This window comes from Schistocerca americana, chromosome 1, assembly GCF_021461395.2.
Source record: "Schistocerca americana isolate TAMUIC-IGC-003095 chromosome 1, iqSchAmer2.1, whole genome shotgun sequence".
Classification (NCBI taxonomy): Eukaryota; Metazoa; Arthropoda; class Insecta; order Orthoptera; family Acrididae; genus Schistocerca; species Schistocerca americana.
In genome coordinates this window covers 1,072,693,088-1,072,708,204 of record NC_060119.1, presented here as the reverse complement: position 1 = coordinate 1,072,708,204, position 15,117 = coordinate 1,072,693,088, and the positions used below count along the sequence as shown (strand labels likewise).

General features: G+C 44.2%; 1 protein-coding gene across 1 annotated transcript in view; it reads right to left on the bottom strand.

Annotated features, from left to right (window-relative positions):
• Positions 1-241: 241 nt before the first annotated feature.
• LOC124549858 overlaps positions 242-15,117 on the bottom strand; it is a 46,707-nt gene continuing 31,831 nt past the window's right edge. The window contains exons 2-3 of the mRNA XM_047125271.1: positions 8,949-9,167; positions 242-2,104 (exon numbers count right to left, since the gene is read on the bottom strand). Coding sequence (XP_046981227.1) covers positions 1,940-2,104; positions 8,949-9,167 — 384 coding nt within the window. The 3' untranslated portion in view covers positions 242-1,939. The remainder of the gene's footprint in view (positions 2,105-8,948; positions 9,168-15,117) is intronic.

The window sequence follows — 15,117 nt, the reverse complement described above, 5'->3', positions numbered from 1 at the left end:
CTTCAGTCCTGAGACTGGTTTGATGCAGCTCTCCATGCTACTCTATCCTGTGCAAGCTCCTGCATCTCCCTGTACCTACTGCAACCTACATCCTTCTTAATCTGCTTGGTGTATTCATCTCTTGGTCTCCCTCTACGATTTTTACCCGACAGTAAGCATCTGCAATTAGATGCGGGGTTCTTTCTTAAATTTTTCTGTTGGGAACGAAGCATACAAAGCGTAAAAGTAAGGTATAAAACAGTTTCATATGTTCATAAACTTTATTTATTCACACATTTATACAAATGTTGTAAGCGTTAATTTCTGCAAACACTGGAATTAAATACAGAACGCACGTAATAGTTATTTTCTCGTATATACATTTAGGAGCAGAATATATAAGACAAATGTCTCAGTAAGGAATTTTATCTATGTACAACTTCCACATCACATGATGGAAATATTTTTTTTTAATAATGTGTTGAACTGGTTCAAATAATAGTCTCCGTTAAACAATAGAAGAGACAAATGTGTGGGTATAGGTAACCAGTAGCACATTTTTAAGTATATTTCATTTTAAAGATAAAACAGAAATCTACACTTATAGACTAAATTACTATCAGAATACGAAGAATGTCAGAACTGTTGTACAAGCTTTTGCTTCACCATGTATATTCAGACATATACCTTGGAACTTCCCTCTAAATGTTGTGTAAAATTGATGCAATATGGGGCAAAAAGAATTACAGAGGAACCAGACAGCATTCTTGATATTTAATTTGATTTGCAAGAGGCAGGTATAGTATGGGAAGTTCTAGGAGTAACGTTATAGAGTTATATTGATGCTGAAAGCACAAGCTTGACTGACATGAAACATGAGTCTTTCCCTTTCTAACGCACCATTCCCATCTTCAACTATTTTCTTCTGCTAAACGCTATTTGAAATACTGAGAGGTTGTTGTTACCGTTACAACTACTGACTAGCATTAACAACCAATGCGTTTAATATAAGGTACTCATTTTAAGAAACAAAGCCACTTCACCTCTCCAGCTCAATACGGAATTCGTCTCGGATAGGTATTGAACTCTTCGAAAAAACATATTCAGTGAATCCTGGTGAAAGAGGGAAAAAACGATACTACTGAGGCGCATCGCTATTGAGTCATTGTTTTACGCTGTGCCCAGATTTTAAGTTGGCTGACGCAGTAATCCAGTTCGATGTAGAATTTTTAGTTGTGTCTTGTTAACTACTTTGTTTTTTTTTATAACAAAATAATATCAGTGTTTGATAACTTTCTCAGGTACAGTTCTATTCATGTTGTTTTCCATCGCTGCTTTTTTATTACAATCATCTTCAAAAATAATGAGTATGTCCTGTATCATGTCCAACATTGGTTATCCGGTACATTTCGTTATGTACAAAATATGAGCACAGATACTCCATCTGGCTTCTCTGTCACTCATACTTTGGAGGTTGAGTAGTTCTGCAATATTGATTGAACAATCACTGTTTCATTGTTGACATACTAGATGAACCAAAGTGCTACAAAGACAGAATGGTTTCGACATCTTCTCCTTCCTCGTTCCTTGAGCTACGTTTCATCAAATCACCAACAATATACTTCTTTACTGTGGAAATTTTGCTGTCCTTATTGTCAGTGGGCCATATTGTTATTCTCGATTTTCTGTGAACTGTAGAATTTTTTATTGTTTCTTCATTATGCTCCTCAAAGTTTGATGGAAATCTGTAGCACACTGAACACCTGTGCTCTGGCGGAGTACAGAGATCCGTGTAGCTCACGAGCAAGTGCTGCGACTTCAGAGTGCACACGGGTCGCGGCGCAGACGTGGGCTCGGAAGAGGCGACCGCGGGGAAGTCCCGCTGGGTGCAGTTCTGACGTCACGTGACAAGAGGGCGCTGCTTCTGGGAGCAGCGGACAGGCGGCGCTCTCGTCGGTGCTCAGCCCGCTGAAGGTTTGGCTGTGTTCTCTGGAGGCGCGACGAACTTGACCGGAAGCGTGCTAGTCTTGGCCGGAGGTGCCTCCACGTCCACGTAGAGTGGCAGGTACGTCTTCCCGTCCAGCAGCCGCGTGCGCGCAGTCACGCAGCCAAGACGTGCGTACATCTGCAACAGTCAGAAAAGAAATTCAGTATCCCAAAGGGCTCGCTTCAAGAGGATACTACCCCATGCTGGCAGCAGGACATGAGCTGGTGAAGTAATTCTGAGGGTGGAACAAGTAAAATTGATTTCCTTCTGTTATTGTGTGATTAGTCGGAGTGCAGGGTTAGCAGAATTCGATGGAGCAACAGAGAATTAATAACATGCTATGCATCACCTTGTAAATTCTCAATGGTAAGAATGTTTTATGTCAGATCAGAGTTTCTAAAAGGACCTGCACAGGTTCAACACTTGACAGTGCCAGTCTGTGAGACCTTTAATATATCGAGGTTACCCGTATACCGTCAATAAACTGTCAATTGGCAAGGTGATTTCGAACACTGAAAAGAAATTGTGTGGTGCAACACTTTAACTGTAACAACAGAAAATAACTAAAAAGAGGAACCTGGTCAGAAACTAGCGGAAAAAAGAGGAGCGACTTGTCGCACGTTAACGTACTAAATGAAATCAGAATTACGTCCCTGAAAGATTTCGTAAACTCTTTTCGGATAAGTCCTGCATCCTACAACAAATTATTGATGCTGATACGTAATAAAATAGAGAACAAAATTATGTTGATGACAGACGAGTCGTTAACGATAAGAGTTTAGGAGAAACCTCGAAGTTTCTGGCGACAGGCAGGTCATAGGAATGCTTGAAGTTTAGTTGTGTAATATCAACAAACACAAAAAACGCCATGTAGCTGGTTTATGAAGCTCTGTTACAACTGAATGGAGAATATTGTCAAACTATCAATATCTGACCTCATAAGTTCAGTATGTATTGATAATACTCAGAATAGTTTGAGAGTTACCAATACTGCTCGTGAATATTTCTAGTTGACAAAGACTGTCAGTATATTGACGGTTCGACAATATAACTGAACGTGTAACTTGACTGTACCTCATGCGTGCGCCTGCATGTGTGTGTGATTTATGAGTGTTCAATGGTGAGGTTCTCAGCGCCCCTATGAAAATTAGTAGAAATCAGTGTGTTTAAAAAGTCTAAAATGTTATGAAACAAATAAGAGTACATTTAAAAAAAATTTACTCATTCTCTCCCATTTTAATGCACTGTCACCCTCACAACCATACTATGTCACGCCCTCTGTTGTAGTATAAATGTGATCAGATGTCGTAAATTTGTCAACTTAAACACAAATAAAGTAAGAAAAGCTAACAGAATTACATATGGCTTCGTGGTTGGCCGATCAGTTACACGTTAAAAACTTCTCCCTGAAATTTCAGGAAACAAGTCTGTTTCACAGAACCTTGGAGTCGTGCCATACTGGTGTCTTTGTTGGTTAAAACTGAGGACAAATTTATCCTCTTGCCTTTATGTAAAAGACAGTCTACTAAAACATGGCGGCACTGCGATCTCTACGGCACAAGAATTACACATCTGAGGGTCCTCTCGCTGGACCAAGAAGCTATGCGTCACGGTGCTGTGTCCTATGTGAATACGAGTGAGAAGGACCGCATGTCACATATGTGACTGGTAGAAGGTACACCGTGGTTGAGCTGTTGATTTTACTAAGCGAAGCTTGTTGTCTGTCACCTCCAACCACAATTCTTCCACAGATGCTTGACTGTACTTCAACAATGAAGAGATAGCATGTTGGGGGATAGCACACTGAACTTCCTGACTGTCGCGCGATGCTTCCTTGCGTGCTACATCTGCCATTGACACCCACGTGCCCTGGAACCCCGCAGATAAACATCTCCTTACTCAGCCTTTTTTGAGGTAGAGAAGGGTGTTCTGGATATTTTGGACTGTTTTATCTGTTGGGCACAAGGGTGGGTTACAAGTGTCGTAGACAATTAACTCTCGGCGAGTCGGCGAGTCGGAACAGAAAAGAAATTTAGCAGTCGCAACAAATCTTATCTGCTCCATTGCCCCTAAGATCCCGTATACTTTGGTATCCCACAGAGAGGATTCAAGAGGTAACTTGAAGACATGATCAGAAGAAACAATACAGTAGCCAACTGAGTCCCCCTTTTTAGACCCCTTTGTGAATACAGACGCTCCTGGTGGTAATTTAAAATGTCGTATAGTATCAGATATAGGGGTGCAAACTCTTCTGTAGGCCACTGAGTCTAAAATTACTGTGGTCCTTTGCAGTGACCAAGATGGCATTCGGTTTCAACCCTGAAGGGGGCGACTTCAGCTCATGCTTCACGCGGTTCCTAAAACTTTTGTTGCTCGTGGGCGATTTGAGAAAAGGTGTTCCGTAGCTGGACGAGTAACAGTATTGACCTAACTGAGCTGTCTAGGTATCATGATACAAGTCAATGTGTCATTGTACCAGCACCATCTCCTGAGTACTTTGCTTGGGTAGCACCCTTGCAGTAAAAGAAATAAGGAGTGGCTTAGCCACAAGGTTAGTGGTAGTTCCAGGCTGGATGCTAAGAGTTTTGCCAACGAAAGCCAAGTATGTGAGGTTTGATACCACTTTGGTGCGCGGTTATTTATCTATAGCCATTTTTTAACAAGTAAGGTGGACGAAATCAATTTACTCTTATATTCGAAGCGCATTTGTGGATACCTGTCGTCCGTTACACAATTGTATAAACTACTGTAATATGAACGTGTAATAAAATAATAATTATTTTCTACATTCTTTCGTATAGTGCACTGGACAGTTATTCTACACAGTTCCTCGATTCCTCGTCGGTCTCAAAGCAAGTCAATCTTTCCAATTTGTTAATTAATTAGCAAACTCTACACAAAAGCGAAATAAAAAGGAAATAAAGTGGTAGGGCGTACACGTCCGTGGTTATCAAAATATCGTTTCTTTTATCAAATGGGCCTTGGCTTACCTGTTGCACTACCACCACTATCACCATAAAGGATAAAGTTTTTCTACGTACTGCATTTACTGTGATAATAGAGTTGAAAATACTGTAACTGATTTTCAGAGTCGTCTTCATCGAGTTACTTACATGTTCCATAGTTCAGTTACACGATTTTTATCAAAATTATCTGCTACGAGTCGCTAGAGGCTACATGCGAACCACTTGTTTTTTGAAAATTGTTGATCATAAATATGTTACTAATTGCTTTAAGTTTAATAAGACAGAAGATATCAGCCTTTAATAGTTTCCACGTAGCTAGTGACACACTTCATTTGTTTAGTTGCATATGCTACCAGATTTATTATTAAGTCTTTCCATACAAAAGAAGGAGTTATCCAAGAGAAACGATTTGATACTAAATTTAAAATTTAGTTTGCTATCTGACAGGCATTCTATGTTGTAGGGCAAATTATCAAAGACTTTTCTGGTTGCGTATTGAACACGGTTCTGACCTACCGACAGCTTCGGGAAACAATAATATGAACCATTTTTTCTTCTAGTGGTGGATAAATGGATATCAATATTCTCTAATTCTGTTCTAGATTTGTGAAGAATTGCATTAAGAAATGTACATATTGTGAAGGTGAGGTTAAAATTCCTAACTCCCTGAGAAGGATCTGCAGGACGATTGTGGGTCAACACCATGTATCATTTTCACTGCCCACCTAAGGACAACACACACAAGCATGCCCGAGGCAGGACTCGAACCTGCGACCGTAGCGGTCGCGCGGTTCCAGACAGCGAGACTCATCGCTGGAGAGAATTCCACTACAGTCAACGAGATTCCAGGCCGAAGACGTGTCTGGCGACGCCCCAGACCAACCTTATTGTCCCCCACCATAAGGCCTGACAACCAGGAGTGATGATCTGGGCCGGCCGCTGTAGCCGAGCGGTTCTAGGCGCTTCAGTCCGGAACTGCGCTGCTGCTACGGTCGCAGGCTCGAATCCTGCCTCGGGCATGGATGTGTGTGATGTCCTTCGGTTAGTTAGGTTTAAGTAGTTCTAAGTCTAGGGGACTGATGACCTCAGATGTTAAATCCCATGATGCTTAGAGCCATTTGAACCATTTTGATGTTCTGGGGTGCCATTTCTTTATATAACAGGATCCATTTGGTTGTCATCCGCTGCACTCTTACGGGACAGTGGTAAGTTGACGATATTCTACGCCCAGTTCTGGGCTTACATTTCAGCAAGATAATGCCCACCGAAGGACGGAAAGCGTTTTGTACTACTTATCTTCATGTTTGCCAAATCCTACCTTGTCCAGCAGGTCGCCAGATCTTTGACGAACTATGATCGTCTGGAGCTTTACCGGCAGGATGCTCCTACCATCCCGGATTTTTGACGACCTAACGTGCCAATTGGATAGAATTTGGCATGACATCCGTCAGGAGGACGTCCAACAGCTCTATCAATTTTGAGATTAATAAATGCTTCCACAAGGCCCAGAGGTGGGCCTATGTATTACTGATACACTCAATTTGTAAAGCTCTTTCTCTTGAATAAATCATCCAAGTTTTCTGAAATTGTAATCACTGTTTTGTCTGTACATGTTCTACAACGCATCTACCAATTTCCGTCCCTTCTCGAGAATTCCTTCGTGCTATATCGTTTTTTCTTCTTGTCTGACAGTGTATTTTACTTTTGTGTGGAAGATAGAAAGCTTGTAAATCTGAAATTTCATAGGTTCACAGGAACAACACAAAAATGCATCCTTCCGAGAATGCATCAGGTCCTGACATTCTACAAGCAGATACAGCTGAAGCAAATGATCAGTGGAGCAGACAGAAAGCTCGGGAGAAGGTAAAACATGGAGGTATTCAGGAACAAACGAGGAAAAAGAGAAATGAGGGAAAGGAACATAAAACCTATAGGGACAAGGGGGCCGAGGAGCTGCTGTATTAAAACATGTAGGCCCTCCACGCTAATGCTCTAAAATTTTTTTCGAGCTTGTAAGTGAAGAAGTTAAGCATTTCATATTCAGGAATTTCTGGCAGCTGAAAAGCAATGATATGCAAAATGTGCACCTACAAAGTTGTTTACGGTCAAAAAGAGTTATCTGTAAAACGACACTTTAAAGTTTGGAAAGGTTTCTCAGTAATATTCCGTTAACTCGGCCAGAAAGTAAAGTAGGAAATCTATGGAAACAGGTGTTAAGTGCACTAGACTTGTAAGTAAACAATGTTCAATAGCCACTGACAAAATTGTAGGAGTAGAATTGTGGATGGAATTTACCACTATAAAAATATGCCATTGCGGTAGACTCATGCTCATAAATTTAGGATAATGTTGATACATGGTGAAACAAGGATCTGGTGGGCGGTTTACGGGGGTAAATCACCTTGGGGTATGACCATGCGGTGCATTTAACCTGCGGTAGTCGCATGGTGGCGCTGGCAACAGTCCACAAAAGCCGAGGTGTGTTGGTGTGTGTCAGAGTACGGTGCAGCGAGTAAGTGTGCAGACGTTTAGAGACGTGCTAATGGTGACTGTATGTTGAAAATGGCTCAAGGAACACATATTGATGACGTTATGAGGAGTAGAATACTAGGGCGATTGGAGGCTGGTCAAACACAGCAGGTCGTATCACGGGCCCTCCATGTGCCACAAACTGTGATCTCAAGATTATGGCAACGATTGCAGCAGACAGGAAACGCGTCCAGGCGCTACAGTACGGGACGTTCACAGTGTACAACACCACGAGAAGACCGATATCTCACCATCAGTGCCCGCAGACGGTCACGGAGTACTGCAGGTAGCCTTGCTCGGGGTCTTACCGCAGCCACTGCAACAGTTGTCTCCAGACACACAGTCTACAGACGACTGAACAGACATGGTTTATTCGGCCGGAGACCTGCAAGGTGCATTCCACTGACCCCTGGTCACAGGACAGCCCGTAAAGCCTGGTGTCATGAACACAGTACATGGTCATTGCAACAGTAGTCCCAGGTTATGTTCACGGACGAGTCCAGGTATAGCCTGAACAGAGATTATAGCCTGTTTTCATCTGGCGTGAACCAGGCACCAGATACCAACCCCTTAATGTCCTCGAAAGGGACCTGTTTTGAGGTCGTGGTTTGATGGTGTGGGGCGGTATTATGATTGGTGCACGTACACCCCTGCATGTCTTTGACAGAGGAACTGTAACAGGTCAGGTGTATCGGGACATCTTTTTCACCAGTATGTCCGCCTTTTCAGGGGTGCAGTGAGTCCCACCTTCCTCCTGGCGGATGATAGCGCACGGACCCACCAAGCTGTCATCGCGGAGGAGTACCTTGAAACAGAAGATATCAGGCGAATGGAGTAGCCTGCCTGTTCTCCAGACCTCAACCCCATCGAGCACGTCTGGGATGCTCTCGGTCGACGTATCGCTGCACGTCTTCAAACCCCTAGGACACTTCAGGAGCTCTGATAGGCACTGGTGCAAGAATGGGAGGCAATACCCCAGCAGATGCTCGACCACCTGATACAGAGTATGCCAACCCGTTGTGCGGCCTGTGTACATGTGCGTGGTGATCATATCCCTTATTGATGTCAGAGTACATGCGCAGGAAACTGGCGTTTTGTAGCACATGTGTTTCGGGACTGTTTTCTCAACTTATCACCAATACCGTGGACTTAAAGATCTGTGTCGTGTGTGTTCCCTATGTGCCTACGCTATTATCGCCAATTTTGTGTAGTAACACGTTGTGTGGTACCACATTATGCAGTTATCCTTAATTTATGAGCATGAGTGTATGTGAAAACAATGCCCATGTCTGTATAAAAAAATCACATTGGATGCACATGCAGTATGTTATTTATGATAATTTGACGATTCACTGCGCGATTTCTCGACACCACCAGAAGGTCGTCTCCCACTCTTTACTACCGAGATCTTCAGATATCTGAGTTATTTTCATAGAATTAATCAGGTCACGGTTTGAACAGAGCAGAGGAGGGGAAGGCTGTGTTACCTGCTTTCGCCGGGTGCAGAAGGCGATGCAGCAGCACATGAGGAAGGCGGCCACGGTGACGGCGCTGGCGATGTAGAACGTGTAGTGGCGGTAGTGGGAGTCGAGCAGCCACGGCTTGTACATCAGGTGCAGCGTCACGATCAGCGCCAGCACCGCCATGGCCGCCAGCAACAGCGGCGCGTACAGCAGACCGATCGTCCAGCTGGGGGCTGCCTCCGGCTGCAACAGGGCAAGCACGCCGGTTCAGCTCAAACTCCTAACCACTGTACTGGTGTTTTAGTCAAACGCTGGCAGACGAACAGCAAACAGAGAGGCCGTACAGAGTGCATGTGGGGAACAAAACTGCCAACTATTTCGCTCCAGAAGCAGGACGACTTCAGGGAGGTATCATTTCTCCGGCCCTCTACACGCTATACACAACCGATATGCCATAGTGTGGTTAATAGCCCTCTACGCAGACGAAACGGAGTACTGGACCACAGGAAACCGAACAAATAGGATACAACAAAGGTCCAGAATCTACTTAGCCAGACTGGAAGAACGAAAGCATAAACACATAATTAGGCCAAACTGTATCAAAACTCAAATGTTCTTTTCCAGCACAAACACCTAACGACGAAATATAAGCTTGATATCAGAGATACACAACTTATATTACTTGGAATATCTCTACAAGCCAGTGGAAACGTAAGATACTTAGCTCTTCATTAGGACAAGCACCTAAATTGGAAAATACACAAACAATACATATGCAGCGTATCGAAAAAATACGCCAGAGCGGACATGAGTTGCAACTGAGCCCGCCACAGGCACGCGAGATTATTAATCACTGAAAAGCAAAACACAGCTGACTGGTCTGTGGAATGGAGCCAGCTGGGTACTGTGTAGCAGCAGCCGAAGCTGCTATATGCTATTGAAAGGACGGAAGCCTTTCCTCATTTGCCACCACGGAAGCGTTTAGAATAAGTGCCTTAAGCCCTGTGGCCGAGTGGCTCTAGGCGCTTCAGTCCGGAACCGCGCTGCTGCTATGGTTGCAGGTTCGAATCCTGCCTCGGGCATGGATGTGTGTGATGTCCTTAGGTTAGTTAGGTTTAAGTAGTTCTAAGTCTAGGGCAGCGTGGAGGGTAAAAATAGTAGAGGGAGACCAAGAGATGAATACACTAAGCGGATTCAGAACGATGTAGGCTGCAGTAGGTACTGGGAGATGAAGAAGCTTGTACAGGATAGAGTAGCATGGGGAGCTGCATCAAACCAGTCTCAGGACTAAAGACCACAAGAACAATAACAAGTCTAGGGGACTGATGACCTAAGATGTTAAGTCTCATAGTGATTAGAACAATTTGAACCCTAAGCCCTAAATGAACATAGTATGTAGGTATAAGTAGTCAGCCTTTCGTGAACTAAATCATGCTCGTCTCAGTATCAGCGTACACCACGAGCCTGTGGCAGCCAGTGTGCCATCCCGAATGCAGTAAGGGGTCCGCTGTTTAACTGTGAGACAAGGCAGCCTGCCCTGAGCCACAAGGGAGCCGTCCGCTCGCTGGAGGAAGCTGACGGCCGTCGTCAGCTGCGCCACCAAGTTGTCATCACAGTCACAGTGGGAGACGTCACTGGTCAGTGACACCGTGTTGGCCCCGCTCTTTGCACTGTCAGCAGTGCCGGACACAGAGTACGCGAAAGAACTTGCCCCCCTTCTAACAGCCGTGTACCGCAAGTCTCTAGAGGAACGGAAGGTTCCAAACGATTGGAAAAGAGCTCAGGTAGTCCCAGTCTTCAAGAAGGGTCGTCGAGCAGATGCGCAAAACTATAGACCTATATCTCTGACGTCGATCTGTTGTAGAATTTTAGAACATGTTTTTTGCTCGAGTATCTTGTCGTTTTTGGAAACCCAGAATCTACTATGTAGGACTCAACATGGATTCCGGAAACAGCGATCGTGTGAGACCCAACTCGCTTTATTTGTTCATGAGACCCAGAAAATATTAGATACAGGCTCCCAGGTAGATGCTATTTTTCTTGACTTCCGGAAGGCGTTCGATACAGTTCCGCACTGTCGCCTGATGAACAAAGTAAGAGCCTACGGAATATCAGACCAGCTGTGTGGCTGGATTGAAGAGTTTTTAGCAAACTGAACACAGTATGTTGTTATCAATGGAGAGACGTCTACAGACGTTAAAGTAACCTCTGGCGTGCCACAGGGGAGTGTTATGGGACCATTGCTTTTCACAATATATATATATATATGACCTAGTAGATAGTGTCGGAAGTTCCATGCGGCTTTTCGCGGATGATGCTGTAGTATACAGAGAAGTTGCAGCATTAGAAAATTGTAGCGAAATGCAGGATGATCTGCAGCGGACAGGCACTTGGTGCATGGAGTGGCAACTGACCCTTAACATAGACAAATGTAATGTATTGCGAATACATAGAAAGAAGGATCCTTTATTGTATGATTATATGATAGCGGAACAAACACTGGTAGCAGTTACTTCTGTAAAATCTCTGGGAGTATGCGTGCGGAACGATTTGAAGTGGAATGATCATATAAAATTAATTGTTGGTAAGGCGGGTACCAGGTTGAGATTCATTGGGAGAGTGCTTAGAAAATGTAGTCCATCAACAAAGGAGGTGGCTTACAAAACACTCGTTCGACCTATACTTGAGTGTTGCTCATCAGTGTGGGATCCGTACCAGATCGGTTTGATGGAGGAGATAGAGAAGATCCAAAGAAGAGCGGCGCGTTTCGTCACAGGGTTATTTGGTAACCGTGATAGCGTTACGGAGATGTTTAATAAACTCAAGTGGCAGACTCTGCAAGAGAGGCGCTCTGCATCGCGGTGTAGCTTGCTCGCCAGGTTTCGAGAGGGTGCGTTTCTCGATGAGGTATCGAATATATTGCTTCCCCCTACTTATACCTCCCGAGGAGATCACGAATGTAAAATTAGAGAGATTCGAGCGCGCACGGAGGCTTTCAGACAGTCGTTCTTCCCGCGAACCATACGCGACTGGAACAGGAAAGGAGGTAATGACAGTGGCACGTAAAGTGCCCTCCGCCACACACCGTTGGGTGGCTTGCGGAGTATAAATGTAGATGTAGATATCGTTTCACATGAGAGGTAACTTGACGGCTCCACCAATCTGTTCCTGGTGTGCTATGGCCAAGGGTCAGAATGAAACAATTAACTGAACAAATCTATTGTCTTCTTGACATCTCATTTCACTCCCGATGGGTGGCAACCTTAAGGGCCATGTAACACCTATAATCAGGAAGAGACAGGGAATAGTCTGACAAATGCAAGACAAATTTCATGAATGCAGTGCTACAACGGCACTGCACATTAACAAAGCTTAAATCTGGCCAGTCACTGAACGAGGGCCACGTGACTGTGAGGCACGACAATGTCAGAAAAAGTATACGACGCAGAAAGTAGACTACTTCGGAGCTTCACGAGACTCAACAACAGGATCCCAAGCGACGAAGTGGACAATACCACAAAGAAATCAGGCCTACAAACTAGTGAACCTAACAACAAGATATATCCTGCACAACAGATCTTACATGGAGAACCGCCTAACTATAAATATGGGGACAACAAGTAAACCTAAAAAGAAGTTCGTTTGTCTCAGCAGAACCATGGCCCGAAACACCTCCAAAGTATTTCCAAATATCTGTCTAACAATCACACCACTCACTCAAAAAGCAGAAATACGATGGCACTAGATAGATAACCTAAAGTAAATGCAAACACGTTAAAATCTTCGATCGGTGCCTCTTGAAACACTTCGGCTACCTTAGTTACGGAAGCGCGCACCGCACTAACACCGACTGTTTTCCCAAGTTCGAATTCACACGATGAATGAGCGAATGGATGAGTGAACGAATGAGTGAGTCTCCCGCAGTTACATGTAGAGCAGGGCAGCCAGGAGTTCTGCTCGCAGAACATGCATGTGTGCCAATCTCTTTTGCCCGAGTGCAGACTTCCGCCTCTAGCAAAAAAAATGGTTCAAATGGCTCTGAGCACTATGGGACTTAACATCTGTGGTCATCAGTCCCCTAGAACTTAGAACTACTTAAACCTAACTAACCTAAGGACATCACACACATCCATGCCCTAGGCAGGATTCGAACCTGCGACCGTAGCCCGCCTCTAGCACTCCATGCTCTCTTACTGGGAAGAGGGTGAAGCTCTAACGATATTAAATCTACAACTGTGCTTCCAGCGTTTAGCAATAAACCTAGTAACATCAATTGGTGGTGCGCTTCATTGGCCGTAAATGTCATACAATATGCTTAGACATTTGTATACACAATGTCATCAAAATATTAATGAATTTATGCTTGCAACATAAAGCTATTCTCGATTTAATATATCAACTTCGGAGCTCAGATCTCGTCATTTGCGGGAATTTTTAAGTTCAAATCTGTGGCTGGGGCTCATAAAATGCTGGGTAAGAGCTATGGTGATGCACCTGTTAGTGAAATAACATGCAGAGAATGATTTCAACGCTTCAGGAACGGTGACTTTTACGTCGACGGTCGGCATGGCGGTGGAAGAGAGAAGGTTTGCGAAGCTATTGAAATAGACGAAAGCAATCACAGGAGATCGTTATCGACAGCAATTGATTCGTTTCAGCCGAGCACTGAAAGCCAAACGTCCACCATACAGTGATGGACGTGTGATTTTTCAGCGTGAATATGCTCGATCCCACGTCGCAAAGCCCGTTGAAACATTCTCGGAGACGTTAAAATGGGAAGCCCGCTCCCTCTCCCCTCCATCCCCCCTCCTCACTCCATTATCCATATATTGCTTCTACTGGCTACCACCTTTTTCGATCACTGACACCTGGTCTGGCTGATCAGAACTTCCGGTCATATGAAAAAGTGCAAAATTGGATCGATTCATGGACCTCCTCAAAAGACACTCAGTTCTTCCGCCGCGAGATTCTTATGCTGCCCTAAAGATGGGAAAGAGTGGTGGCCCTCGATGTCCAATACTCTGAATCGCAAATGTTTTGTGTTTTTTCACAGTAAAGTCTCGAACTTCAAGAAAAAACGGCATGCAGCACTGGACAGTCGTACGCAAGTAGTATCAAGTACTTAGCCACTCATACACGCAATGTGGCCAAAGTACACACATTATGGTGTTATGGTAGGAATTATGCAGACTGCTCGATAACAGACAGAGTCCAAAACTGGTCGCCACTTAAATAAAAACAAACTTCTGTGCAACTTCGACGGTTTTGTGGTTTCATCGAATCACAGTAATTTCCTGCCTGCAGCAGTCCAGCATTCTGGAAGTGAACAAAACTCAAATGATCTTGTTTCAGCACAAAGACTTAACCAAGGAAAAAAATCATATCAGAGGTATGCGACATACACTATGTGCAACCCTTTGCAACTCAGTGAAAATGCAAAATGTATGAAGAATGCATTTACATCTTTCTGTCTATTCTGCAATTCACACTTACGTGCCTGGCGGAGGGTTCGTCGAATGACTTTCACATTATTTGTCTACCGTTCCACTCTCGAATTGCACGCTAGAAAAACAAACGCTTAAGTCTTACCGTGAGAGCTCTGATTTCTCTTGTTTTATTACAATGTTAATTTCTCCGTATGTTGGTGGGTGTCAACACCTCCGCCCGCGTGTCATATCTGTGAGACTCTCACCCCCCCCCCCCTCCCCCCATCCCCCAGTTGCCATTTAGTCGGTGCGACAGTTTTACTGAAATGTCAACAAACAAATAATAGCAAAAGCAGATGCCAGACAGATTCATAGGAAGAATGTTAAGGAAGTGTAACTCGTTAAAGAAGGAATGGCTTATCAGGCGCTGATTCTACCAATTCTTGTGTACTGTTCACCGATATGGGATCCTTGCCAAGTGGGACTGACAGAAGAGATAGAGACGATCCAACGAAGACCGACATGTTTCGTCGCGAGGTCGTTTAGTCGGCTTCAGAGCGTAACCGAGATGTTATGTGGACCACGGAGAGGTTTGCTATAGCACTTTCCGAAAAGAATCGGGCAGTGTATTATTTCTTCGCACATACAGCTCGCATAGTGACCACTACGAGAAAATTCGAGAAATTAGAGCCAACGCAGAGGCACACATACAATCATTCTTCCCACTCGTCATTCGCGAGTGGAACTGGGTAGGGGGGATCAGTTAG